The 22,933-nt window shown below is 41.4% G+C and overlaps 1 protein-coding gene across 3 annotated transcripts in view; it reads left to right on the forward strand.

Moving 5' to 3' along the window:
* Window positions 1–18,463: 18,463 nt before the first annotated feature.
* The window catches only part of LOC121548716 (glycerophosphocholine phosphodiesterase GPCPD1), a 32,052-nt gene continuing 27,582 nt past the window's right edge, over window positions 18,464–22,933 (forward strand). For 2 of the 3 annotated variants that reach the window (XM_041860249.2, XM_041860251.2), the window contains exons 1-6: window positions 18,464–18,562; window positions 18,955–19,090; window positions 19,399–19,489; window positions 19,815–19,905; window positions 20,013–20,097; window positions 22,318–22,393. In XM_041860249.2, coding sequence (XP_041716183.1) covers window positions 19,441–19,489; window positions 19,815–19,905; window positions 20,013–20,097; window positions 22,318–22,393 — 301 coding nt within the window. In that variant the 5' untranslated portion in view covers window positions 18,464–18,562; window positions 18,955–19,090; window positions 19,399–19,440. Of the gene's footprint in view, window positions 18,563–18,954; window positions 19,091–19,383; window positions 19,490–19,814; window positions 19,906–20,012; window positions 20,098–22,317; window positions 22,394–22,933 lie in introns of all 3 variants that reach the window. The other variant, XM_041860250.2, reaches the window with a different exon arrangement.

A 22,933-nucleotide genomic window follows, 5' to 3' on the forward strand; every position in this document is an offset into this window, starting at 1 on the left:
TTAGCAGGATGTACAGGTAACTGACAAAATAAAGTGTCTTAATAGGGCGTTGGTCCACCACAATCCACCAGAACAGCTTCAATGCACCTTGGCATAGATACTACAAGTGTCTGGAACTCTATTGGAGGGATACGACACCATTCTTCCACGTGAAATTCCATCATTTGTTGTTTTGTTGATAGTGGTGGAAAACACTCTCAGGCACCGCTCCAGAATCTCCCATAAGTGTTCAACTGGGTTGAGATCTGATGACTGAGACACACACAAACTCACACTCTTTAAACCCTATATGCTCCTTTGAGACCCCTCTTTCAAAGTCACTGAGATCAATCAAATGTATTTATAAAGCCCTTTTTACATCAGCAGATGTCACAAAGTGCTATACAGAAACCCAGCCTAAAACCTCAAACAGCAAGCAATGCAGATGCAGAAGCACGGTGGCTAGGAAAAACTCCCTAGAAAGGCAGTGTCGTGGAAATTCTTACACAGGGACACTCGAAGTCAATCTTAAATGAATCATTGTTTATTATCAGCGCGCTGGAGAGGTTCCAACAAACTTGATGCACCATAGTGAACGTCCCGTTAGTTCTCTTATATACTGCAGACAAGTCATATTTGCATGATTTAGCTTATTCATAATTCAATAATCATTAACGTTTGCTTAATTCATGTGACTGACCAATACTGGGTCATGCGTGTGACAGACCAACACCTCACAAGGCTTCTTCTCTCTAAGCTGAGACCTTGAAACTGAGATATTCTATTAAAGTAAGGGAAATCAACACAAAAAAATTTCACGGTCGTTGAGAGACGGGTCAGACCAAGGCGCAGCGTGAAATGCATACATGTTTATTGAACTGAATACACACTGACAAAACAACAAAAAAGGCAACGAAACGTGACATCGGAAGGCTATAAACAAACAAGCCAGACTCACCGAAACACAAACAACATCCCACAACCCAGGCAGGAAAACTGGCTGCCTAAGTATGATCCCCAATCAGAGACAACGAGCGACAGCTGCCTCTGATTGGGAATCACACCCGGCCAAACATAGAAATACAAAACCTAGATCTAAATATAGATCTACCACAACATCAAACTAAACATGCACACCCTGACCAAACTAACTAGAGTTCTATAGGTCAGGGCGTGACAAAAAAAAACAGACACTTCATCATTTCAAACCCTTAATTCTGGGTTGTACAATCTAATTAGTATGGTAATACTATCGTCATAATAAAGGTTATACTTCTATTAATGGGAGTGAATTCATCAAAAATACACAACCATACACAGCATGTTAAATAACACAATTAGGCAAACTAAGAAAGAAAAACACACGTTTCAGCCCATTTGGCAATGTGGAATCCCCAACTTCCAAACAGGGATTCCAACCAAGTTGCAGGCGTCCACTCTTATTATTCTTAGCAACAGTGGCGATGTATTCGGCGAGATCAGTCATATTAGAAGAGTGATCTGGGACAAAAGTACAACATTCATCGCCAATGATTGCACAAGTGCCCCCTTGACCTGCCAAAAGATAGTCAAGAGCCTCTCTGTTTTGCAGAGCCAATTTACGCAATTCTTTTAGCATTGCCAATTTTCTCTACGTCTCTAGAGATCTCCCGAATTTGGTCTAGGGCACATGCATATTGACTTTCACAGGGAAGAGAGAGAACACATGTCATAACAGTTTCACACCAACCTTGATAAGAATGAGATTGGGGTAAGGTTAGCCCAAGCTACGGTCTAGTGGCGCTCCTCACAATTTAGGGGCATAGCTCTGTCTCTAGAAGCCTTTTCAAATCATAATTAGAACTATTGATAAATTATCCAACCCAAATTTAGAATGACAGTCCTTAGTGCTTCACGTTGGTTCTATCACTTTAATTTAAGACCCTCAACTTAGCACACACCGATACTGGCAGAATGTACAATTACATTGACATACAGTATATTCATCTTATATTTCTAGTATTAACTATTCTCATCACTTGTGGTAGTGACACATTGGTATCTCAATGCATTCTTAGTCTAAATTACTATACATTTTGCAGTGTGCAGACCTCCACAATCAACCTGATACCCCAAATAAACCATTTTGGATAAATCTAAATCAATTACGGCCAATGGCACATGTTCAAAGTGGATGGCCCTTGATAATGTCTCTCACCTTTACAGTCCATTATGTCTTGTCCATTTTCCTACCAGTACACCAGCAAGTTTGGACGGGATCTCTCTCCATGCTCACTCCACGTGGACTCATGTCGCACTCCTGAGAGAAAAGGCATGAGAAAAAAGGCAGTTGATAGCTTCGACTGGATGCTGTGTACAGGTTGCTGGCTCAGACTCAGGTCTCACGGTAGAAGTGGTGAAGGACCATACTGAACGCCATTGTCGCCATTGCTTCAGCCGGTTAGGGGGGGTTGAGGTTCACACTGTTCTTGGTCAAATTATCCCTTCCATGCATCTAGACACCATCTGTGGTCACCTTCGCCATAACCTCGAGAGAGGACAGACCAGAACAATAGTTTAGTTTAGGGCATTTCTGAATCAGGAAATCCAGACAAATTATTTACTGTATGACAAAGTATTACTACTACCAATATTCTTAATACAGATTTATTAAACAAATGTCAAAGGAATAACAACACACAGTTTAAACCATTTTTCCCCCCAAATTGGCTTATACTCCCCTATCATTTACATTTACATTTACATTTTAGTCATTTAGCAGACGCTCTTATCCAGAGCGACTTACAGTTAGTGAGTGCATACATTATATTTTTCTTGGCGATCTCACCGCAGAGTTACAGGTCAGGGAGTCAGAGGGTTAATCCTTAGGGAGAAATGCCGGCCATCCAGCAGACCCAATCTGGTGAGATTTGTTATTGAAGCAAGACAAAAACAAAGAAAACAAAACAACAACAGCAATACAAATATATCACTCGAGGTGGGGAAAACTTCAATCCATTTAGAGTAACTGTCAACCTTTACCAACATCTTTTTCATTTTACTGGCAGGCATGTGAAAAAAATCTAATTGCATATTTACCAAAGGGCCAGGGCCCCAGGGGACTGGTGATTCCCCCTTTGGACACATGACACATGCGTCCAAAAAACAACAACACTGCCTGTTAAATAAAAAAATTAACAAATTAGAATAACAAATCAAATTAGAATTACAACTCTTGATAACTCCATAAGGAAATGATTGTATCCTATAAGGTAATGGTAAAATAGACTAGAGACAGGTGTCCCTCATTCAGGGGCAGCTCTCTCTCTCTCTCTCTGTCCTTCTCGTGGTCCGAATCACACATAGGACTATTGATAAATCATAAACTTCTTCTAATTATTAGTGTTTATATAGCCCATTTAAATCTCACCCAATGTCTCCAGTCTTTCTAGTGAGGGTAATCAGGCCTCACCAGGAGGTCAGAGGTAATTTAACCCCATTAAGTGAGTGTTTGTTTCCCTGTACCTCAGACATTATTTAAAGATATTTCAAACATTTCAAACATTTTGTGTATCAGGTTTACATTGGGTTTTTCAGTACATTTCTTATCAAGAGAATTTACATGTGTGCAACCAAAACTCTGACAATAGAAACTTCTGAAAATGTAATTTGTGTACAGCATCCTTTCTAAACCGTGAAAAACCCACTAAAATCTAAATAATAGACCCCACACAATAAATCGAACAGAGTATTAACCACTAACAAATATTCATTAACAGGTGGGTTGTGTGTGGGTGCTGGCGTGTATATAGTAAAAATCGTAGGGTAAAAACAAACAAAATGGCCAGGCCTTACTTCATTTGGGAGCTCCCTTAACAGCTGGATCTGGGTACCTTCTAAAGTAAACAATCCCAGAGCCCCTCTCTTGTAATCATTGTCATTTTGACCTGTTGCATTGTCCTGTACAAACTGTCCCTGGGACATAAACTAGTCAAAATATGAAACCTGTTGTTTAACAAAGCTGCTAGGACCTTCAAAAAGTTGGTGCTGGCTTATCAGCTCAATATTCGGTACTAAAACATTTACTTGGATCTACTTCAATTCTGGACACAATGGAAAAATATTATTGTTTTAGATGACATTACTTACTTAAATCACTGGACACAGTCCCACGTAATGGAAGCAGATTACATTACCTTACCTTCTTAAATCACTGGTGCTACCCAAACAAATAATGGTCAAAAACGTGTCTTATTCAATTATTCATACCTCTGTCCCAAATTTCACCACTGTCTCTCTTACAGCCTATTTGAGTTCAATGTGTACTGGTGGCCAGTGGCGGCTCCTGAAGAAATTCTCAGGGGGGGCAATTTTTCTGATGATTTAGGTGACCTACACACATTTTTAAAAAGATATGTCCAGCAACAACATGAAGACAGGGGCAGCATATAAGTCAATACTGATATACACATTACTTGCTTCAAAAAGGCCTCATGGTTGAATTGGAAATATGTGCACCTGAGCATAATTCACAACAAGCAAGCAGGAGCTTTTGATAGAGGCTACTGAAAACATTGATGCAAGTTATTGGTAATAGGAAATTTTTATAGACTTCATATTCTGCCCTCTTGTATAGATTTGTGAAAATGAACAGTGATAGACATTTTGCCTGAAAACAGAATTTGAAAATAATTTCTAGAAAAGGTAAACACAGCTATCTGTATGGCTTTGTAAAAATGAACAACCATATTCTGGCCAATTGTATAGATTTGTAAATATGAACAACCATATTCTGGCCAATTGTATAGATTTGTAAAAAAAAAAAGTTTTACTTTTTTTAAATGAAAAATAACTATTTTAAACAACATCAACTGTGAACTGATTTGGGCGTGTGTGTGTTAAAGAGACAGACAGGGAGGGACAAAGAGAGAGAGAGGCTACATTACTTGTACTGAAACTGTTCTCTTCTCTCTTTCAATGCAGCAAAGCGGTCAATGACTTTCTCATTGAAATCAGGCATGCTGAGGACTAGTTTACTAGTTACTTTTTTGATGCGAGAAGTAGCTTGCTGCCTGATAAAATTCAGCTGATGCACATAGCAATGCACGTAATGGGCATTCTTGAAATGCTCACGTACCTTTTGCTGCACACCAGCCTTCTCTCGCCTCATCACACTGGCTCCATCGTAAGCTTGCGCAATGAGTTTGACTTTCTCGTCGTCGGCAAAAGACCGTTCAGTCTCTCCAAAAGCACACTGGCGATTGAGACTGAGGTTGATTCCGAGATGGGAAGGAACTCAAAAAGCGCTCCTGCACTTTGTGGTTGTACCTCAGCACCAGCTGTGTCTGTGTAGAAACGTCCGTGGTCTCGTCAGCTTGGATAGCTACGAAGTTCGCCGACTTCACCTCCTCCACAATATGTTCCCTCATGACCGCTAGCATACACTCCAGTAGCTCGTTTTGAATGGTCTTTGATGTGAACTTCTTTCAAAGAGACAATCGAGTTGCACTGAACGCTAGCCATCTTGATAGTAGTACGTGAATTGATTGACGCTGCTACCCGCTCTTTTCTTAGTTACGTTCATGGTTATGTTACGTATGACGAAAGCGCGTAAGTGCAAGCCCTCAGAAACCCATAGAGATTGTATTGAAAGCTCTGATATTTGAAAAAAAAGATTTTACATGAGAGGCTATGAGAGACTTCTGGGCGATTTTCAACCTGACTGAAATCGCCCCAAAACGGGCGGGGCCATTTGAAGCACGACTTTAGCCTGATTGGACATTTAGTGGCAGATCAGACGTCTAGATTAGAACACTGATAACTACTGTTGCCGTGATATAATTGATTAGAAAAAAAATCCCTTGCTTTTCCCGTTTGGCAGTGCGTCGCCCATATCGCCCTAATGAACACACCGCCCCTGCTGGTGGCTATCTATTGTTCCACAGGAAGCTTATCTCTAATCCAAACAACACATGACTTACATTTTTTTCTGATTGGTTAAGCACATTTTTTGTAACTATTGGCTATTTTTGCAAAACTCTACACACAAATAAGAAAACCTTTCACCCAATTATCAAAACATTGTAGTTCTCTTGCAAAAGCGAACACAGCTAGATTAACTCTTCACACCTTCTTAAAAATGGTGTTTTCGTATCAAACAGTAAACACAAGCCATCATCTACTAAGCACACAATGTGCCAACTACACACTGATGGTATGAATACAAAACACATCTGGCTTTTGCTTTCTCTGTGTACAGATGTCAATTTGAGGTCATACTTTTGTCATAGTGTCATGTAAACATACAAGGATCCAAACTTCAAGTATTGGTGTTTATTCACACTCATCAAAACCAAGACAAAGTCAGAAAACAAAATAGTAATTTCACAAAAAAAGAAAAACAATCAGCCTACATCATGTCGTCTTTCTGGGTCCGGCCACAACATTTTGTCCACATCGCATGCGATATCCTCCAGTCCAAGGCACCGGGGAAAATATATCCTTGAATGCCGTATCCAGGCCTGACATGATGCCTGGTCAATATCTCCACATGCCTCCTCCATTGCCTGTAAAAGGGCTACCTGTTGATGAGGATGACGGTCGTACACTTTCCAGCGCCAGGCAGAGAAGAACTCCTCGATGGGATTTACAGTTTTTTCCAACTGCTTACACACGTTTTCAAAACTATGTCTCCTTTTTTCAAAACTCTACACACAATTCCCAAAACTGCACACACAAAATGCAAAATGCCTCACATCTCCTTCAAAATGTAACACTTCATTCAAAATGCCATAAACACATGTCAGAATGAAGCATTTGCATCAAATGGCAAACACTTCTTTTATAATAGTACATGTTTGGATATACCATGTAAACACTGTTGTTCTAAATCTAAAGCTCTTTGGTCTTTCATAGGCTTATATATACATTTCAATACAATGTTCTACAGTGAAAGTAATCTGCTGAGAGGGGTAACAAGTACACTGTAAACACCAATGCGATGTAGAAACAGAAAATATTTATTAGGCCAAACATTACTGTTGTATACAGCAGCATACAACAAAACCATAAACATATGTAAACCAAAAGTATATTCTTTAGAATACAGTAAAGAGCACAATTGTGTGTGGGGGGTCCCGGGGGGCAGTCCAGGAAATGGTAGGGGGGGGGCAGTCACCAGTGCTAAGCTACGCTTCATCTCTTCTCCGGGCTGGGTCTGGCCACAATACTTCGTCCACATCACAAGATACGTTTTCTCTTGCCAAACATCGAGGGAAGTATCTCCTAGCATGGCGTATCCAACCTTGGACAGAGGCTTTCCTCTATGTCCCCACATGTGTCCTCCATTGCCTGGAGAAGCGGCATGCTGGCATAGGGTTGGCGATCATACACTTTCCAGCGCCAGGCTGAGAAGAATTCCTCTATGGGATTTAGAAAAGGTGAATATGGGAGTAGGTACAAAACTACAAATTGTGGATGGGTGGAAAACCAGTTTTGGACCAGAACAGCCCGGTGAAAACTAACATTGTCCCATATAACCACAAATCTAGCAGGCTCCTGATCTGGATCAGGGACTAGCATTGTGTAAATTGCATCCAGAAAAGTGAGGATATGTCCGGTGTTGTACGGACCCAGTGTGGCATTGTGATGGAGGACCCCGTTTTGAGTGATGGCAGCACACATAGTTATATTACCCCCACGCTGTCCAGGGACATTGGTAATTGCCCTCTGTCCTATTACATTTCTTCCATGGCGCCTGGTTTTGGTGAGGTTGAAGCCAACCTCATCCACATAAATAAATGTACATGGGCATCCATCTCCAATACTCTCTGTAACAGACAAAATGATATACAGATGAGTAAATATGGTATGTCTGAAGTACTGGAAGTAGTGTTGCATACATACCTCTACAAAGTCATGTTGCAGATTCTTGACTCTGTCAGAGTTTCTCTCAAATGGCACCTTGTAAAGTTGTTTCATCGTCACTTGGTGCCATTGGAGGATGCGTTGTATGGTCGACAGGCTTACAGCATTGATGAGTTACAAATGTTTATGCAATACTATGCAGTCATACGTATTTTACAGTACATTACTGTAATGCTAAAATAGTCATTAGATAGTTGCATACCTGTTCTCATTTCTGAAGGTTCGAATTATGGACGCCACTGTAAATCGACTCAAGTTGGGCTGGACTCTCAGTCCAGCCTCTCTCATGGTCAAACCGTGGTTGATCACATGATCAACAAGTGTTGCCCTAATCTCATCAGAGATGGCTCTCCTTCCTTCTCTTCTTTGCCCTCGTCCTCTTCTTCCTCTTCCTCTTCCCCTGCCTCTCCCTCCTACTCCTCTTGCTCTCTGTCCATTGTTATCATCCATTGTTCAAAACAGTCCTATAGTACAGTAAAGCAGTGATTGGTTAGTGATCAGTTAAGCAATTAGTGTTTGAACATGTGAGGAGAGTGTGTTTGACCTGGTGAATAAGTGTAGCATTTTGATTGGTTGTGTTTGGAAAAGGAAAGCAAGTCACTTCCTGTTAGATTTTTGTGTTTTAGGTAGAGAATTGTGTGTAGTGTTTTGAAAAAAGTGTTTTATGCAATTGACAACTGAGTCAAAAGCTGAGAAATAGCTTATGGTTTTGGAGATTTGGTGTGTAGTTTTGCACTTTGAGTGAGAGGTTTCAAAAATTGTGTGACATGAAAATATTTTGTGTGTAAGCAGTTGGAAAAAACTGTAAGAATGGAGAGTATGGAGGGAGGTTGAGTGCCATGAAGAATGGGTGGTCTGTAAACCAGTTGCGGACCAAAGCAGCCCTATGGAAACTAACATTGTCCCATATGATGACATATCGGGTATGCTCTGGTCTCTGAACAGTGAGCATGTCATGTAAGGTGTCCAGGAATGCAATAATGTGTGCAGTGTTGTATGGGCCTAAGGTTGCATGATGGTGAACAACACCATTTTGGCTTATAGCTGCACACATGGTTATGTTACCACCACGTTGTCCTGGGACATTGATGATGGCACGGTGTCCAATAATGTTCCTGCCACGTCTCCTGGTTTTACTGAGGTTAAAACCGGCCTCATCTACAAAAAAGTAGCTCATGTCCCATGGCATCTGCTTCTAGGTCCATCACTCTCTGGACAAGACAAAACAAATGCAACACATCAGGCCCATGCACAGCACTACAGTATGCACTTCCAAATTCAGAACCAATGACACTATAGCTTACCTGCACATAGTCATATCGCAGTTGCTTTACACGTTCTGTGTTTCTCTCGAAAGGAACTCTGTAAATTTGCTTCATTCTTATTCTGTGGCGCGCAAGTACATGACTTAGTGCAGAAATACTTACACTGTGTATATTTTGAAAGATGGTGTCATTATCAATTATGCGCTGCTGTATTTTGCGCAGTCTTATTGCATTATTGGCAATCACCATGTTCACTATATGGGTCTCTTGCTCTGGAGTGAACATTCTTCCTCTGCCCCCAACATCTGGACGTCTAGCAATTCTGTAAAGTAACAATTTCAGTATTTTTGCATGTATGGTACTGTTGTGTTTCTCATTAGAGTATGGCAGTGCTACAAAAGTAGTTACCGATTCTCATTTCGAAATGTCCTAATGATGCTTGCCACAGTGTAGCGGCTCAAATTAGGCTGAACCCGTTGGCCAGCTTCCCTCAGGGTCATCCCATGGTTGATGACATGGTCCACTATTGTAGCTCTGATGTCATCAGTTATTCTGTTTCTTACTCTTCTTACCCTTCCTCTTTCCCCTCCTCGTCCTCTTCTTGCTCCTCCTTGTCCTCTTCCTCTAACTTCCTCTAACCCTCTCGCTTCTTCAACTCCACGTCCTCTTCCTCCAACTTCTTCAACTCCACGTCCTCTCCCTCGGCCTCCTCGGCCTCCTCTGATTCTCACTCTTCTCCCTCTTACTGCTCCTTCCATTGTACTCCACACAGACAGCTTACCTGTGGCTTATTTATAGTGCTTAGGCTGATTGCAAAGTGAACTAATTATCTACAACAGTTTTCACATGTGCAAGTGTGCCAGACAGTTGGCAAAATAGTGTTAATGATAGCCATACATGTGTATAATTTTGCTAGGAGTGTGTTGGGAATTTGGTAATTGAGTGTAAGCAGTGAGTTGTGTTTAAAGTTCTGCAAAAAGAGTGTTGTGCAGTGAATTGTGCCTACAGTTTTGCAAAGTGTGTGTTACAAAATTGTAAACTGAGTGCAAAGCAGTGTTTGTGCTTTTAGTTTTGAAAACTCAGTGAGTGGTTTTGCTATACGTATTAATAGTTTTAGAAATTGTGCTACAAGAATCACGATTAGCGCTTAAGCATTCAGAAAAAACTGTAAAACAATGGACAGAAAGCACAAGATATCAGATTGCATGTCATTTTTTAAATTCAATGCAGCAACAGCGGACGTGTTTGATTGTCCATTTCACCAGCACAGCATAAAATATGATTCCTAGGAGAAAGAAAATATGAGATTTTGAATAAATATGGTAAAAGCATAATTTGTAACAAGAGTGAGAGTAATGGTGACATCACATAAACAGCTTATGTGTATTGGTGTGAAGGGAAACGGATGTCTCCAATGGTAAACTTGGTGATAGTTGGTTTTAACATGGCTGGTACATCAACAACATCTGTGAGTACTGCTCTGTGTGTGTGTTAGGCTCCATTTTAATGGGAGAAATGAGAGGCTGCAACTGTGTGTGGTGTTCCCTTCGCCTGCATGGCTGTCCAGTGCTGCTTTCTGTGGTAGTCAGTCTCACTGTTGTTTACAGGCTCTGTCTTAACTGGGGAGGAGAAGAGAGAGATGAGAGGGGCTGAGTTCCGAATATAAGTGCAGAACATCCCTGTGTTTGTGTTACATGAAAAACAGCGACAAAATAGTGCAAATGATATACTGTAGTAGTAAAGGAAACCTATTCACCTTTAACTAGTAGACTACTGGACTGATGGAGCTACAGATGAGAAAAAGAATCATAAACAGATTAATTAGTAAATGTATTGTTTTCTCATGCACTTACCAACTCTAATGTGGTGTGGTGGCCTTCTGCTAAACTGTTAGAAATACAAGGATTACAGTGAAGTGCTAGGTGTGTGTGTGTGTGTGTGTGTGTGTGTGTGTGTGTGTGTGTGTGTGTGTGTGTGTGTGTGTGTGTGTGTGTGTGTGTGTGTGCGTGCGTGCGTGTGTGTCTGTGTCTGTGTGTGTGTGTGTGTGTGTGTGTGTGTGTGTGTGTGTGTGTGTGTGTGTGTGTGTGTGTGTGTGTGTGTGTGTGTGTGTGTGTGTGTGTGTGTGTGTGTGTGTGTGTGTGTGTGTGTGTGTGTGTGTGTGTGTTTTCTGTGCTCCCTGTAGTCTAAGCTGTAAGGAAAAAGAAGAGAACACACATGGTGGAAGTGGGGATACTGTCCAAGAAAGCTAAAACTAAAACAGAGAGAAAGTGATGTTACAATTATACATTTCTATTTAAATCAAACTATTTGTTTATTCAATTGTGACCATTTTAATTCATTATAATGTATTTCAGTGAAAATAATCAGATATTTCATAGACAAACAATGTTGTAAACCCCTATTTACAATTTAAATGCAATCCCTTCCTTATTTACATGACAGGTGTAGATTGATGAGGGTAAATAAAAAAACAATCAATTTTAGAATAAGGCTGTAACGTAACAAAATGTGGAAAAAGTAAACGGGTCTGAATACTTTCCGAATGCACTGTACATAACGGGAACCTTCAATAACCCTGCCTGCGTGATCTCTCAGTCAGACAGGAAAAGTGGATCACTTTAGAGGGTTTTTATCTCTTTATCTCTTCTACCCATCCTCCTTGTCATGTCTTGTTGAGGTTTAGGGGATTGGAAGGTGGAAAGATTGTGTTAGATCAAACGCTTGGTCCAGTGGAACCGTCAGGGGCTGGGAGGAGATGGGAGGCAGGAATCAGTCACGCTGTCTGTCTGTCTGTCTCCGCTCTGCTTTCAAAGGAAATTGAAGAGGGCTTATTGTTGAATTAATCATCACACGGCACTATTACAGTGCTGATCAAAAAACCTGCTCTGAAGCTCTGAAGCAGTGGTGTACACTTATCGCAACTGCAGGGGTTCTTGTTGGCCTTTTACCTACCGTCACAGTTGGATGGTGTGTGTGTGTGTGTGCGTGTGCGTGTGCGTGTGCGTGTGTGTGTGTGTGTGTGTGTGTGTGTGTGTGTGTGTGTGTGTGTGTGCGTGTGCGTGTGTGTGTGTGTGTTTGCAGTAGAGCCATTTCTGCCTGGTAGAATAGTAATGGCCGTCTTTCCTCTCCCTCCTCTACTACCTCTCTTCCTCTTTCCATCTTCCTCCATCCTCCCCTCTTTCTTCACCGCCTCCCCTTATTTATTTCATTCTCCCTCCTAAATGCTCTCTTTCATCCCCCCTCCCTCTCTTTTCTTCATCCCCTCCCTCCCTAACATGTCCTGTCTGTAACCAGCTGTGACAGGCAGTTTGGATATTACATGATTCTCTGGTCAGTGGAGGTCCCCAGGCAAGCCAGTCAGGTCACCATCAGATCCGACAATCGGTCAGTAGAGACCTGGGGGATATCTACCCTCTGTACTGCCTGCTCAAATACCTGCCATTCAGTTTTCCATTAGAGGGTGGCTGCCCTCTCTGATGAGTGCGTGTGTATCCCAGGCCACTAGACGGGGTTGTGGCTGCAGGCACACACTCTTAGAAAAAAGGGTTCCAAAAAGGTTATTTGGCTGTCCCCATAGGAGAACCCTTTTGGGTTCCAGATAGAACCCTTTTTGGTTCCAGGTAGAACTCTTTTTGGTTCAAGGTAGAACCATTTTGGGTTCCATGTAGAACACATACACTCTTAGAAAAAAAAAATGGCTCTTGGGCTGTCCCCATAGGAGAACCCTTTGATGAACCCTTTTTGGTTCCAGTTAGAACCTGTATGGAAAGGGTTCTACATGGAACCCAAAAGGGTTCTAACTGGAACCAAAAAGGGTTCATCAAATGGTTATCCTATGGGGACAACCAAAGAGCCCTTTTAGGTTCTAATTTTTTTCTAAGAGTGTAGAACCACAGGAGACCTCTTCACAGTAATGCAATGATGTGTTCAACAATCCATCAAATTGGTTAAGAAAACCTGTATACATTCACATTTCTTTTGAAGCCATTCTCTTGACTTATTGACCAAGCAGTAATTAATTTCGCTGCCCTCTTTTGTGATGTAATCATGAACCAGATCCATATTAGATAATCTGCCTTTTCTGCCTGCAGGCCTGGATCTCCTTCATAAACCGCTGTAGACTAGCAGAAGATCAGCACACAAGAGAAGATTAGATCTGGAGGAGTAAAACTCAGAACTCTGCTTTAATTAACACCCTAAAGGGGAAGGTTTCTCAATCTACAGTTTGAAGGTTCTTTAAAAATAATTTATTCATTCTGATTTTATGCATGTCAACTTAGATTCTCCTCACAGGAATTGGTCACTGCATTTTTTATTTCTCTTTGACTTGAGAACCCGCAGAAAGTGGTTATAACTTCATTTTACAGTTCTATTTTATCTGGTGTTTACCTAGTATTTTATAGACCCACTCACAGAATAGGCCTAAAGAAATGACTAGTTAGCAAACCTTATTAGCAACATGTTTCTGTTAGTTTAAAGGAAACTCATTCAAGTTGTTTCCTAACTGTTACATATACAGCTGCTCTCATAAAGTTTTTAATAGACTACAATTTGGCCTTAAATCAGGAACAAGCAATTTTGGAGATGTTATAGGATTTGTTCCTTCCTTACATAAACCAGCTCATCATCCAAGAAATACATCAGAACAGCACATGAAATTACAAATGATTTCAGGCTGATTCAATATCAACAGAGAAGCAAATGATTAACTAATGTTCTCTGTTAAAAATAATGTTTTTAATTACTTTTAAATGTGACACAGACAATGAAGACCTACTATTACGAATGGGAATGCATATTAGCCTGGCCATAATATGCTATTCGAATGGGAATGCATATTAGCCAACCATAATATGCTGTTATGAATGCATATCAGTCATAATCCATACAGTGTGTCATTCATTATGATAGTTTATGGTAATGATTACCTTCGAGGCGAGCCCTGATATACAGTGGTCATTGAGAACCTCAGCACTGCTAATTTAGTCTGGGCTACAAACTACCCTATTATACAACAGCATCACTCTATTGCCAACATATCTGGTCACACATAGCCTACAGTATGTACACAATGTGCATATACGTACATTCCCCAGAAATACTTGATACTCAAACTTCCCCAGAAGTTTACTTGATACTCAAACTGGATTTGAAGTGTTCATACACATATGCCCCACAAATAATTTGTCAGATACCATGATTGTCATATTGCTGTGTACTTATAAATACAAGCACTCTTCATCACATCAGCATCAGTAGTGTTTTATTGTTTGAGTCTGTGGCAATGAGTTATCTCTGAGAGAGGAGGAGAGAAACGCAGTAAAGTTGAGGAGAGGAGAGAAACACTCTCTGCTCTGGGAGTGTTAAATATTTAGAATGCTGCAGTTTCTCCCATCATCGTTTTCTCTCTCTCTCTCTCTCTCTCTCTCTCTCTCTCTCTCTCTCTCTCTCTCTCTCTCTCTCTCTCTCTCTCTCACCCTCTCTCTCTCACCCCTCTCTCTCTCTCTCACCCTCTCTCTCTCTCACTCTCTCTCTCTCTCTCTCTCTCTCACCCTCTCTCTCTCACCCCCTCTCTCTCTCTCTCACACCCCTCTCTCTCTCACCCTCTCTCTCTCTCTCTCTCTCTCTCTCTCACCCTCTCTCTCTCACCCCCTCTCTCTCTCTCTATCACACCCTCTCTCTCTCTCACCCTCTCTCTCTCTCTCTCTCTCTCTCTATCACCCTCTCTCTCTCTCACCCTCTCGCTCTCTTTCTCTCTCCCTCTCTCTCACCCCCTGCAGTAGCAGCCACTGCCAGACATCGATCCAGTGTTGTCTAGCAAGACCTCGCTGTGAAGACACAACCTATCCCCTTTCTCTGTCTTTCTCTCTCCCTGAAGTCTTCAGCATATTCTTTACACAGAACACAAACAAGAACAATTGTAATTGCGACATAATGCCACAGGCACAGCAGATTCCCGAAAAATGAATCTGCCTCTCTCTCCCCAGGACCGTACCATGGCTCACTGGTGTCCCACTGGACCTCATTACAAGAGGAACACAGTCCACAGAAGAATTCAATAATGTTCTGAACCCTCTGCCTGGTCCAAATAAATATCACACTGTGGTTTTCTATGGCTCACCATTCATCATACACTTCCACTGTGCTGCAGCTTTCAGAATTGATTCCCCCCCCAGACTCAACGTCATAAAGTGAGAGATAGAGATCAGATTCTAAATCTATGAATATAAAGTACCTGGTACATTACCGTACTTTAGGTTTATCAGTGTTTGAAGGGTGTTTGAAAAAGTGCTTTGGAGTGTTGGGTGGGGAATTACTGATAGGCTTAGAAACTGTCTTTTAAATCTTCTCCTCTCCTCTTTTCTCCTCTCTGGAGAGAGGAGGGATACCTCCTGCTTTGCAATATGCAATACCCTTTTGGAACACTGGAGGGAGCTGAAGTCACATGAAATCTTTATGTCTTCATCATGCAATCAATACCTCTCTGGCCTGGTCTGGTGAATGCACATGTTGCCATGACAACACCAACTAATGAATGTAGTGACAGCATGATAACATGTGGTTACTACAATATACTTAACTTGGGCGTGCTGCTCCTTGCCAAGAATTCAAAACAGGTTAAGGGTTATGGTTACACTCTCTATTACTCCCTAACCCCACACACACATAGTCAGCCATGGTTGTGCAAGTAGGAACCCCAGTAGCCTGGGACGCATGATGCCTGTCATCTACTGTGGTATTTAGGTTCAGTCTGTTTCTCGGTCGATTCTGTTGCGAAAGAGGGTCAGGGCTAATGTCACTCTGCAAGGTCATTGTCTGCAGCCATATTCTGCGTGTCCATGTGTGGCTGTAAACCAGGATCCTGGTTCAACCTCATAAACAGAGACCTTATGAGGTCAGAAACACAGGCAATTGATGGATGGTTAGAAGGTGTGCTGACCTACACAGTATACATATCCGTAGCCTATACATATCTTGCCTATGAACCATAAATAGCTGTTTTGTATTCCAGCAATGCAGGGACAGAAACATTTACATTTACATTTTAGTCATTTAGCAGACGCTCTTATCCAGGGCGACTTACAGTTAGTGAGTGCATACATTTTTCATACTGGCCCCCCGTGGGAAACGAACCCACAACCCTGGCGTTGCAAGCGCCATGCTCTACCAACTGAGAAACACTAATGCTCTGTACAATAGGCTAAATCAAGACGGGTTTCCATAAAATCCTTAGGCTGTACTTCAGAAAAACATGCTGGTCTTTTCCTTAAGCAAGCATTACCTGAACTCATTTGGCTGGTACATCATTTTTTCGTCATGACATAGGGACTATTGCTGTACAGTCATTTACCCACTTAGAATCTAAATGGACAAACACAATAACAGGTAGCACAGTACAGGAGGTGTTAGTTTAAATTTATAGTCCAATATTTACACGTGTTTTAGGGAAGGGGGGATTGGGGGCAAGTGTTTAAATTGTGGCAATACTGCACAATTTAGGGAACATGAGAAGCTTGTTTTTCTCAGTGATCCTGTAATAATCCCATCTGAGGAACAGACACTTGAGCTTGGCCTAAAAGCACCTGATCCCGCTCTCCTTCAGGCAGAGACAGGCACACTTCACTGGTGGGACTGTAAATAGTCTGCCTCGTAGCTGTAGTGGGATGTTGATGTTTCAGAGCTGCTGATAGGCCTATCAGTAATATATTGAGTGGCCTATTAAGCAGTGTCTTCATTTAATCTTTATTTATAATTTCCCTCTTTTGCATTTGAGAGTGATAGCTGAAATCAAACGGAAGCTGAAGCAAAGCAAGCATATCAAACGGAGTTGAATTTTGGCTGAACCGGGGTGAACGGGTTTATCCTGGATGATGGGGTTTAGCCTTCGTGACGCGGCCCACGTGAGAGCTGTGAGGCCTTCGAGAGGTGTATACCGCATTCAAAACAAGTGGGAACTCGGAAATCTCTGACTGGGTCCTCGAAAAACAAACGAGCTCCGACTGGGAAAAATATTTTGAAAGGTCATCAAACTCGGAATTCCAAGTCGAGAATGGCCATCTTTCTTGAGCTCCGACTTTCCGACCTTAAGATCACTGACGTCATGATTTGACCTCGTTTTTTTCCTAGTTCCCAGTTGTCTTGACAGGACCATCAACCAGACTAGTAGTGCTTTCAAGACAACTGGGAACTCTGGAAATAAACGAGGTCAGTGATCTTAAGGTCGGAAAGCCGAAGCTCAAGAAAGAAACCCGATTTCCCGACTTGGAATTCCGAGTTGGATGACCGTTCAAAACTATTTTTTTCCTGTCGGAGATCATTTTCCCCCGAGCTGCCAGTTATTTTGAACGCACTGAGTTCGGAAGTCGGAGTTTCCGAGTTCCCAGTTCCGAGTTCCCACTTGTTTTGAACACAGCAATAGAACCGGTTATGGCCCCCTGACGTAACCTGGCAAAACTAGCGGGTGAGGAGACCAGTGTGAAATGAGCAACAATAGTGATGAGCAACAATAGTGGAATCAGCGGTTCGCCTTTTTAAAATACAAGTCCCACATTGAAACTGATGCAAGCAGTTACAAGTAGACGAATCATACCATAATTGGATTAGATCATGCTAAACAAGTTTGGAATGTTGTTAAATAAATTCTATAAAATACAATCATTAATTAATTTTACCAAAATAAACGGTAAAAATTAGTTGAAATCGCACTATGTATGTTTTGGACTGCATAATTGCACCGGGAACATACAGTATGCACTGTAGGTTTACCTATGAATCTTGGGTTCATGAAATGGGGTATCAGCCTACTCAGTGACACCCACAGAACACAATCGTAGCTCTTATTGCAAAACTTTGACTGGGAAATCGGTCCGATTTTGACTCTGATATGCTTGTAGAACATGCACTGTAAGACAATTTTCTGTACAGTAGGCTATATGTCGCAGTGAAAGTGAGCTCCATTCAACTGCAGCACCTCCAGTATCCAAATCCACAATGTTTACACACCCAGGTTCGTCGCTGCCCTTATTGTGGTCCTTAAAGAGTGGACAATCGGCCAGATGATCTGATATGGGTATTGAACATAGGCCTACATATTACACTGTTGACAATTTTCTGTACATTGTGTTGCATTAAAGTGGGGACTATTCTACTCAGGAGAAATTCTGGTACTGATTTTTGTTTAGCATTATCTAGTCCAATTATGGCATGGTGATTCCACTATTTGTATCAGGTTGCATCAGTTTTAATGTGGAACTTTTATTTTGAAGGTTAAACGCTGATTTCACTATTGTTGCTGATCATTAATGCTGCTAATTTCACACTGGTGACAACACGACTGCTACGCATCACAGACATTGTTAATAATTATGCCAAATACACAACATCGAACAAGATCTGCCTGCTGATGGAGAAAGGTAAATGGATACCATCTGTGCTTTATGCGACGATATTGTTTAGTTACAATGGTTATTTAAGTTTTGTAGCTAGAGAAAGTAAAAACGCTTTTGTGGCTACATTAGCTAGCTAGCCAACGTTAGTTGTAAAGGGCAAGCTAGCGAACTAACTGTAAACAGCTGGTTAGCCTGTTAGCATGGCTAACTAGCGTCAGTTTTGTTGACAAATCCAGAATTCCGGAATTGGGCGGTCTGAATTTAACTACATCGTGACAAAGACAAAAACGTTAGCTACCTCAAACATGAGGACGGTCGAATACTAGTTATCCTGGTAACTTAACTAGTTAGGTAGTTAGCTTGTTGAAAGTGCCGGAGTGGTTGGGTTGATATGGTAATTTTTTTTTCTTATACAGCACAACGCAGCTGGACCGAACGGTGTTCATTCCAGTCTGATACTTCAGCATGGAATAGCCAGCACTGCTTCTCTTGAATCTACCATCTAACGTTAATGTTAGCTGTCTACCCCCTGGCAAATAACTCAAAAGCAAGGTATGTAGATATGCATTTAGTCTAAAAGAGGTAACTTAACTAACGTTAGTTCCTAGCAAAGAGAGATGATTTTCAACATAACAATTGTAATTGTTGTTCTCCAATTGTAAAATGTGTTCTCTGAAGACCTAGCTAGTAAGAATTTAACTCCAGTGTTTGACAATGTTATGTAATCTGAAGAAGAGATGACAATGAACTTCTCTTTATAGTCATAGCTATGACTAGCTAGTACCCAGCACAGCTTTGTTGGACATTTGTTGATCCACTAAATCTATGCCTGTTTTACCATTAAGTTCCTGGTTTTCCAGCTTGAGTGCACCTCCAATTGGCCTTGTTTGTGCCTGTCAACTATGGAGACAACTCAAGTGACTTTGACAGTTAGGGGAGACACATCCCCAGGTAAGACCAACCCCTACTGCAGGGCAACAGACTAATCTGAAACAAGAAGACTATTCAATTCAAGACAACTTTAGACAGAAAAATTGACAACTAACCAGACAGTCAGTCAGGAATGTCATCTTTTAGCTAATCTCAGTTAACTCAGAACTAAAATCCTGCTTAATTTGGTCAGATGCTCGATTACAAGCCTGTCCATGAGAGTTTTGCTTTTGGCTAAAAAGTCCTTGATCTTTTGAACCTAATGAGAGGGGGGGGGTGTTTGTGACTATGCGTGCAAGGTGTGTGTGGCGCATTAATGGAACGTAATAATATGGTGTATGACTAGGTGAGGTGATAGCTGTGGTTGGTAGCTGTGAAGCTTTAGGAGGCTGGTGCCATCAGAGAGCGGTGATCCTACAACCTGCTGAACACGATGGGTACATATCACTTTTCTCTTTGAATATGCTATGATCTGAATTATTTCTGTGTGTGTTTATAGCTACAGGGTGTTTAAGGAATTAAACATATTATGTTCCTTCCCCAGCACATTGTGGAAGAGGATCATCAGTGTGCCCAGAGGTGCTGTGTCAACCTATCGCTATTTCAAAGGACACTTCCTGGAGTCAAAGGTGAGCTCCTCATCTTATGTGCTGTCAACATGATGTAATATTAAACAAAATACATTGTGTTTGGTCTATAAAAATTATTCTACCATAATCCAGTTACGTAAGTAGTTGCTTTAGTGGTAATCTCATGTTGGCCGTTGAGTGACAGTTGACAAATGATTGACAGTATTGCGTTAACAGCAGGTTAGAGCCAGACTAGGAGTCATTGTGTTGTGCTCTTAAGCCTTCCTTTTGATGATGATAAATAGCCTATATACAGTGTGATCAACATGTTATATCCCCTTTCCAGATCTGGAGGCTGCTTAGATTTTCACAGCTAATCTGTTTTATGAAATTGAATATCATTTAAATGTAATGTACTTCACACTAAACTGTTTAGAGGATGTTTTAATTCACACACAGTTTGTCTTCTATGGAGCCACTGTAATCCAAGTGAGACCGAATTAGTCAATGAGTAAGTCTATGTTTTGAGTGAACATTAGAAAGCATTAAATTAGCTACGCTACAGCAGATCTAAGATCATTCAAGGGTTATATAGCTCGCTTTCCCCACATCTGTGTTGATCCCCTCTAGCTGTCCTCTGTGCAGTTGCTGCATAACTCTTAGATAGGAGAGCATGCCTGGAGCTCTGCCAGCTGGCCACAGCTAAGCTCTGCTCTAGGCACGTGACGTGAGCCTCTCCCATGTTATTTAATGCTGCGCTATGCTAGACTTGGAAGTTGGGACACACACACACAAGCACAGTATGTTCTTTACCATTCCAATTATTAATGTCAGTACTCAGTAATGTTCTCTATATGGCCAGCTTGGAGGCTCAAATTACATCCTTTTTAAAGCTCTTCCTCTTTCAGAGAGAGACAGCTAGAGAGACCGTGTCTGGCTGTTGTGTCCTACAGACAGTAGGATATGAAGTAACACTATCACACCCGTGAGACCTTCCTGGTCTGAACTACTGTCAGTGGACAAGCAGCATTACTAACTTGTCAGAAAACATAATTTGTTGACTCATGGGTGGAGCTCAGCCCACACATTCAGATAGGCCAGCTGTAATGACAACACGTTTTACTATACTGCCCAAAATTAGCAGTTACTGCCTTTTTGCTTGGTAGGGCAGAATATGTCTCTGTGGCCAGAAACCTAAAACCAGGACCACATTCAGTTCTTATTGGGATTTAAGCTGTTTTTAATCCCAATTATAAAACGGGTTGTTTGGATCCTGGATGCTGATTGGTTGATAGCAGGGAGTTATTCACCACAATCCCCAGGTAATGCCTGTTACAGTTTCATTAGAATGATCAATGCGCATCCACTGTCCCACAGCCCAGCCAGGCAATTTATAAACTTAATCTTCCCTGGAAAAAAGTGACTAGACATTATTTCCCCATGCCACTAGGCTAGCATTTGGTTTGTCTAAACCTTGCTGCCTGCCTCTCCGATCTGTGCAACAACGTTGCAGGTTTCTACACTGTGCCATAGAGAGAATGAGCGTGACGAGACTGATAGCTTCTCTGAGCCAGCCAAATTCATTTTCGGAACATTATAATTGATATATCAAAAGAAATGGCAAAAGAAGCGAAGGTAAAACAAACAAAATGCACATCGTTTGCTGTCATTTCAGCTGCTTGATGTGATTGTGTGTTCGCTTTAGTTGGCTAGGAGAAGTAACTAGCCTGCATGGCAACCTTTTTTTCTTAGAACGTTTGGAATGGACGACCAGCTCGTTTGGATATATTTGGACTATATCGTCTGGTGGAAGGATGAAAAAAAACAAATATACTAATTAAAATAACTTTTTAGAAAATGATTTAGGTTTTGAAAATCGTGAATAACTCCCTCCTATGGGCTGTTTCCCCGACCCTCCATTCCACGTTGGGCCTTCGAACAACCCTTAGTCAGGAGTTATTCACACGATAATCTACAGGTTTTCATGCCTTATTGCTTAAATATTGTAGTAGACCAACTTTGTTGGACCGGAGAAAAAAACATCAATTCTTAAACGTTTTAAAGTAAGTATTCAGAATCTTTCTGAGAAGATGGCAAAATATGTTCGTGTAGTAGAAGAGATTACGCTAAAGTTCTGCCACCTGCCAACTAATAGAACCCCTTTGCAGATATCAACCAATGGTGGCTGACTGGCTTGCTGATTGGTGACTATACCTTTGGAGACCAAAGTGACCGTTGACTGTATCTGTCTTAACGCTGTACTAACCATTGCCATTGCAGAGTGCAGGTGGTCCCTGTCAGGTGATAGTCACTAAGTGGGAGACCCATCAGCAGCCACGCCTGATGAGCCCCACAGGTATATACACCAGGACGAAGTCCGGCTTGCTTTGGGAAATGTTTCTATGCTTAGCTGAGGCAAGGGTGTTCAGCAGCCATAAGACTGCTGAACAATTAATCAAATGACCACCCAGACTATTTACATTGACACTGTTACTTTTTATTTTATTTTTTACTTTAGATTATTTAGTAAATATTTTCTTAACTCTATTTCTTGAACTGCATTGTTGGTTAAGGGCTTGTAAGTAAGCATTTCACCGTTAGTTCCGCACCTGTTGTGTTCGGCGCATGTGACAAATAAAATTTGATTTGAGTCCACGTTGTGCTGTTGTAGCTAGAATGTCCTAGAGTGGAGGGAACATTGTAGTGGATGTGGCCACTCAAACACCATTGTGTCAGAACAGACAAAGCTCATTCAAAATCAGCTTGATGGGAACAAATACAGTGGGGAAAAAAAGTATTTAGTCAGCCACCAATTGTGCAAGTTCTCCCACTTAAAAAGATGAGAGAGGCCTGTAATTTTCATCATAGGTACACGTCAACTATGACAGACAAAATG

This window comes from Coregonus clupeaformis, chromosome 33 (genome assembly GCF_020615455.1).
Source record: "Coregonus clupeaformis isolate EN_2021a chromosome 33, ASM2061545v1, whole genome shotgun sequence".
Classification (NCBI taxonomy): domain Eukaryota; kingdom Metazoa; phylum Chordata; class Actinopteri; order Salmoniformes; family Salmonidae; genus Coregonus; species Coregonus clupeaformis.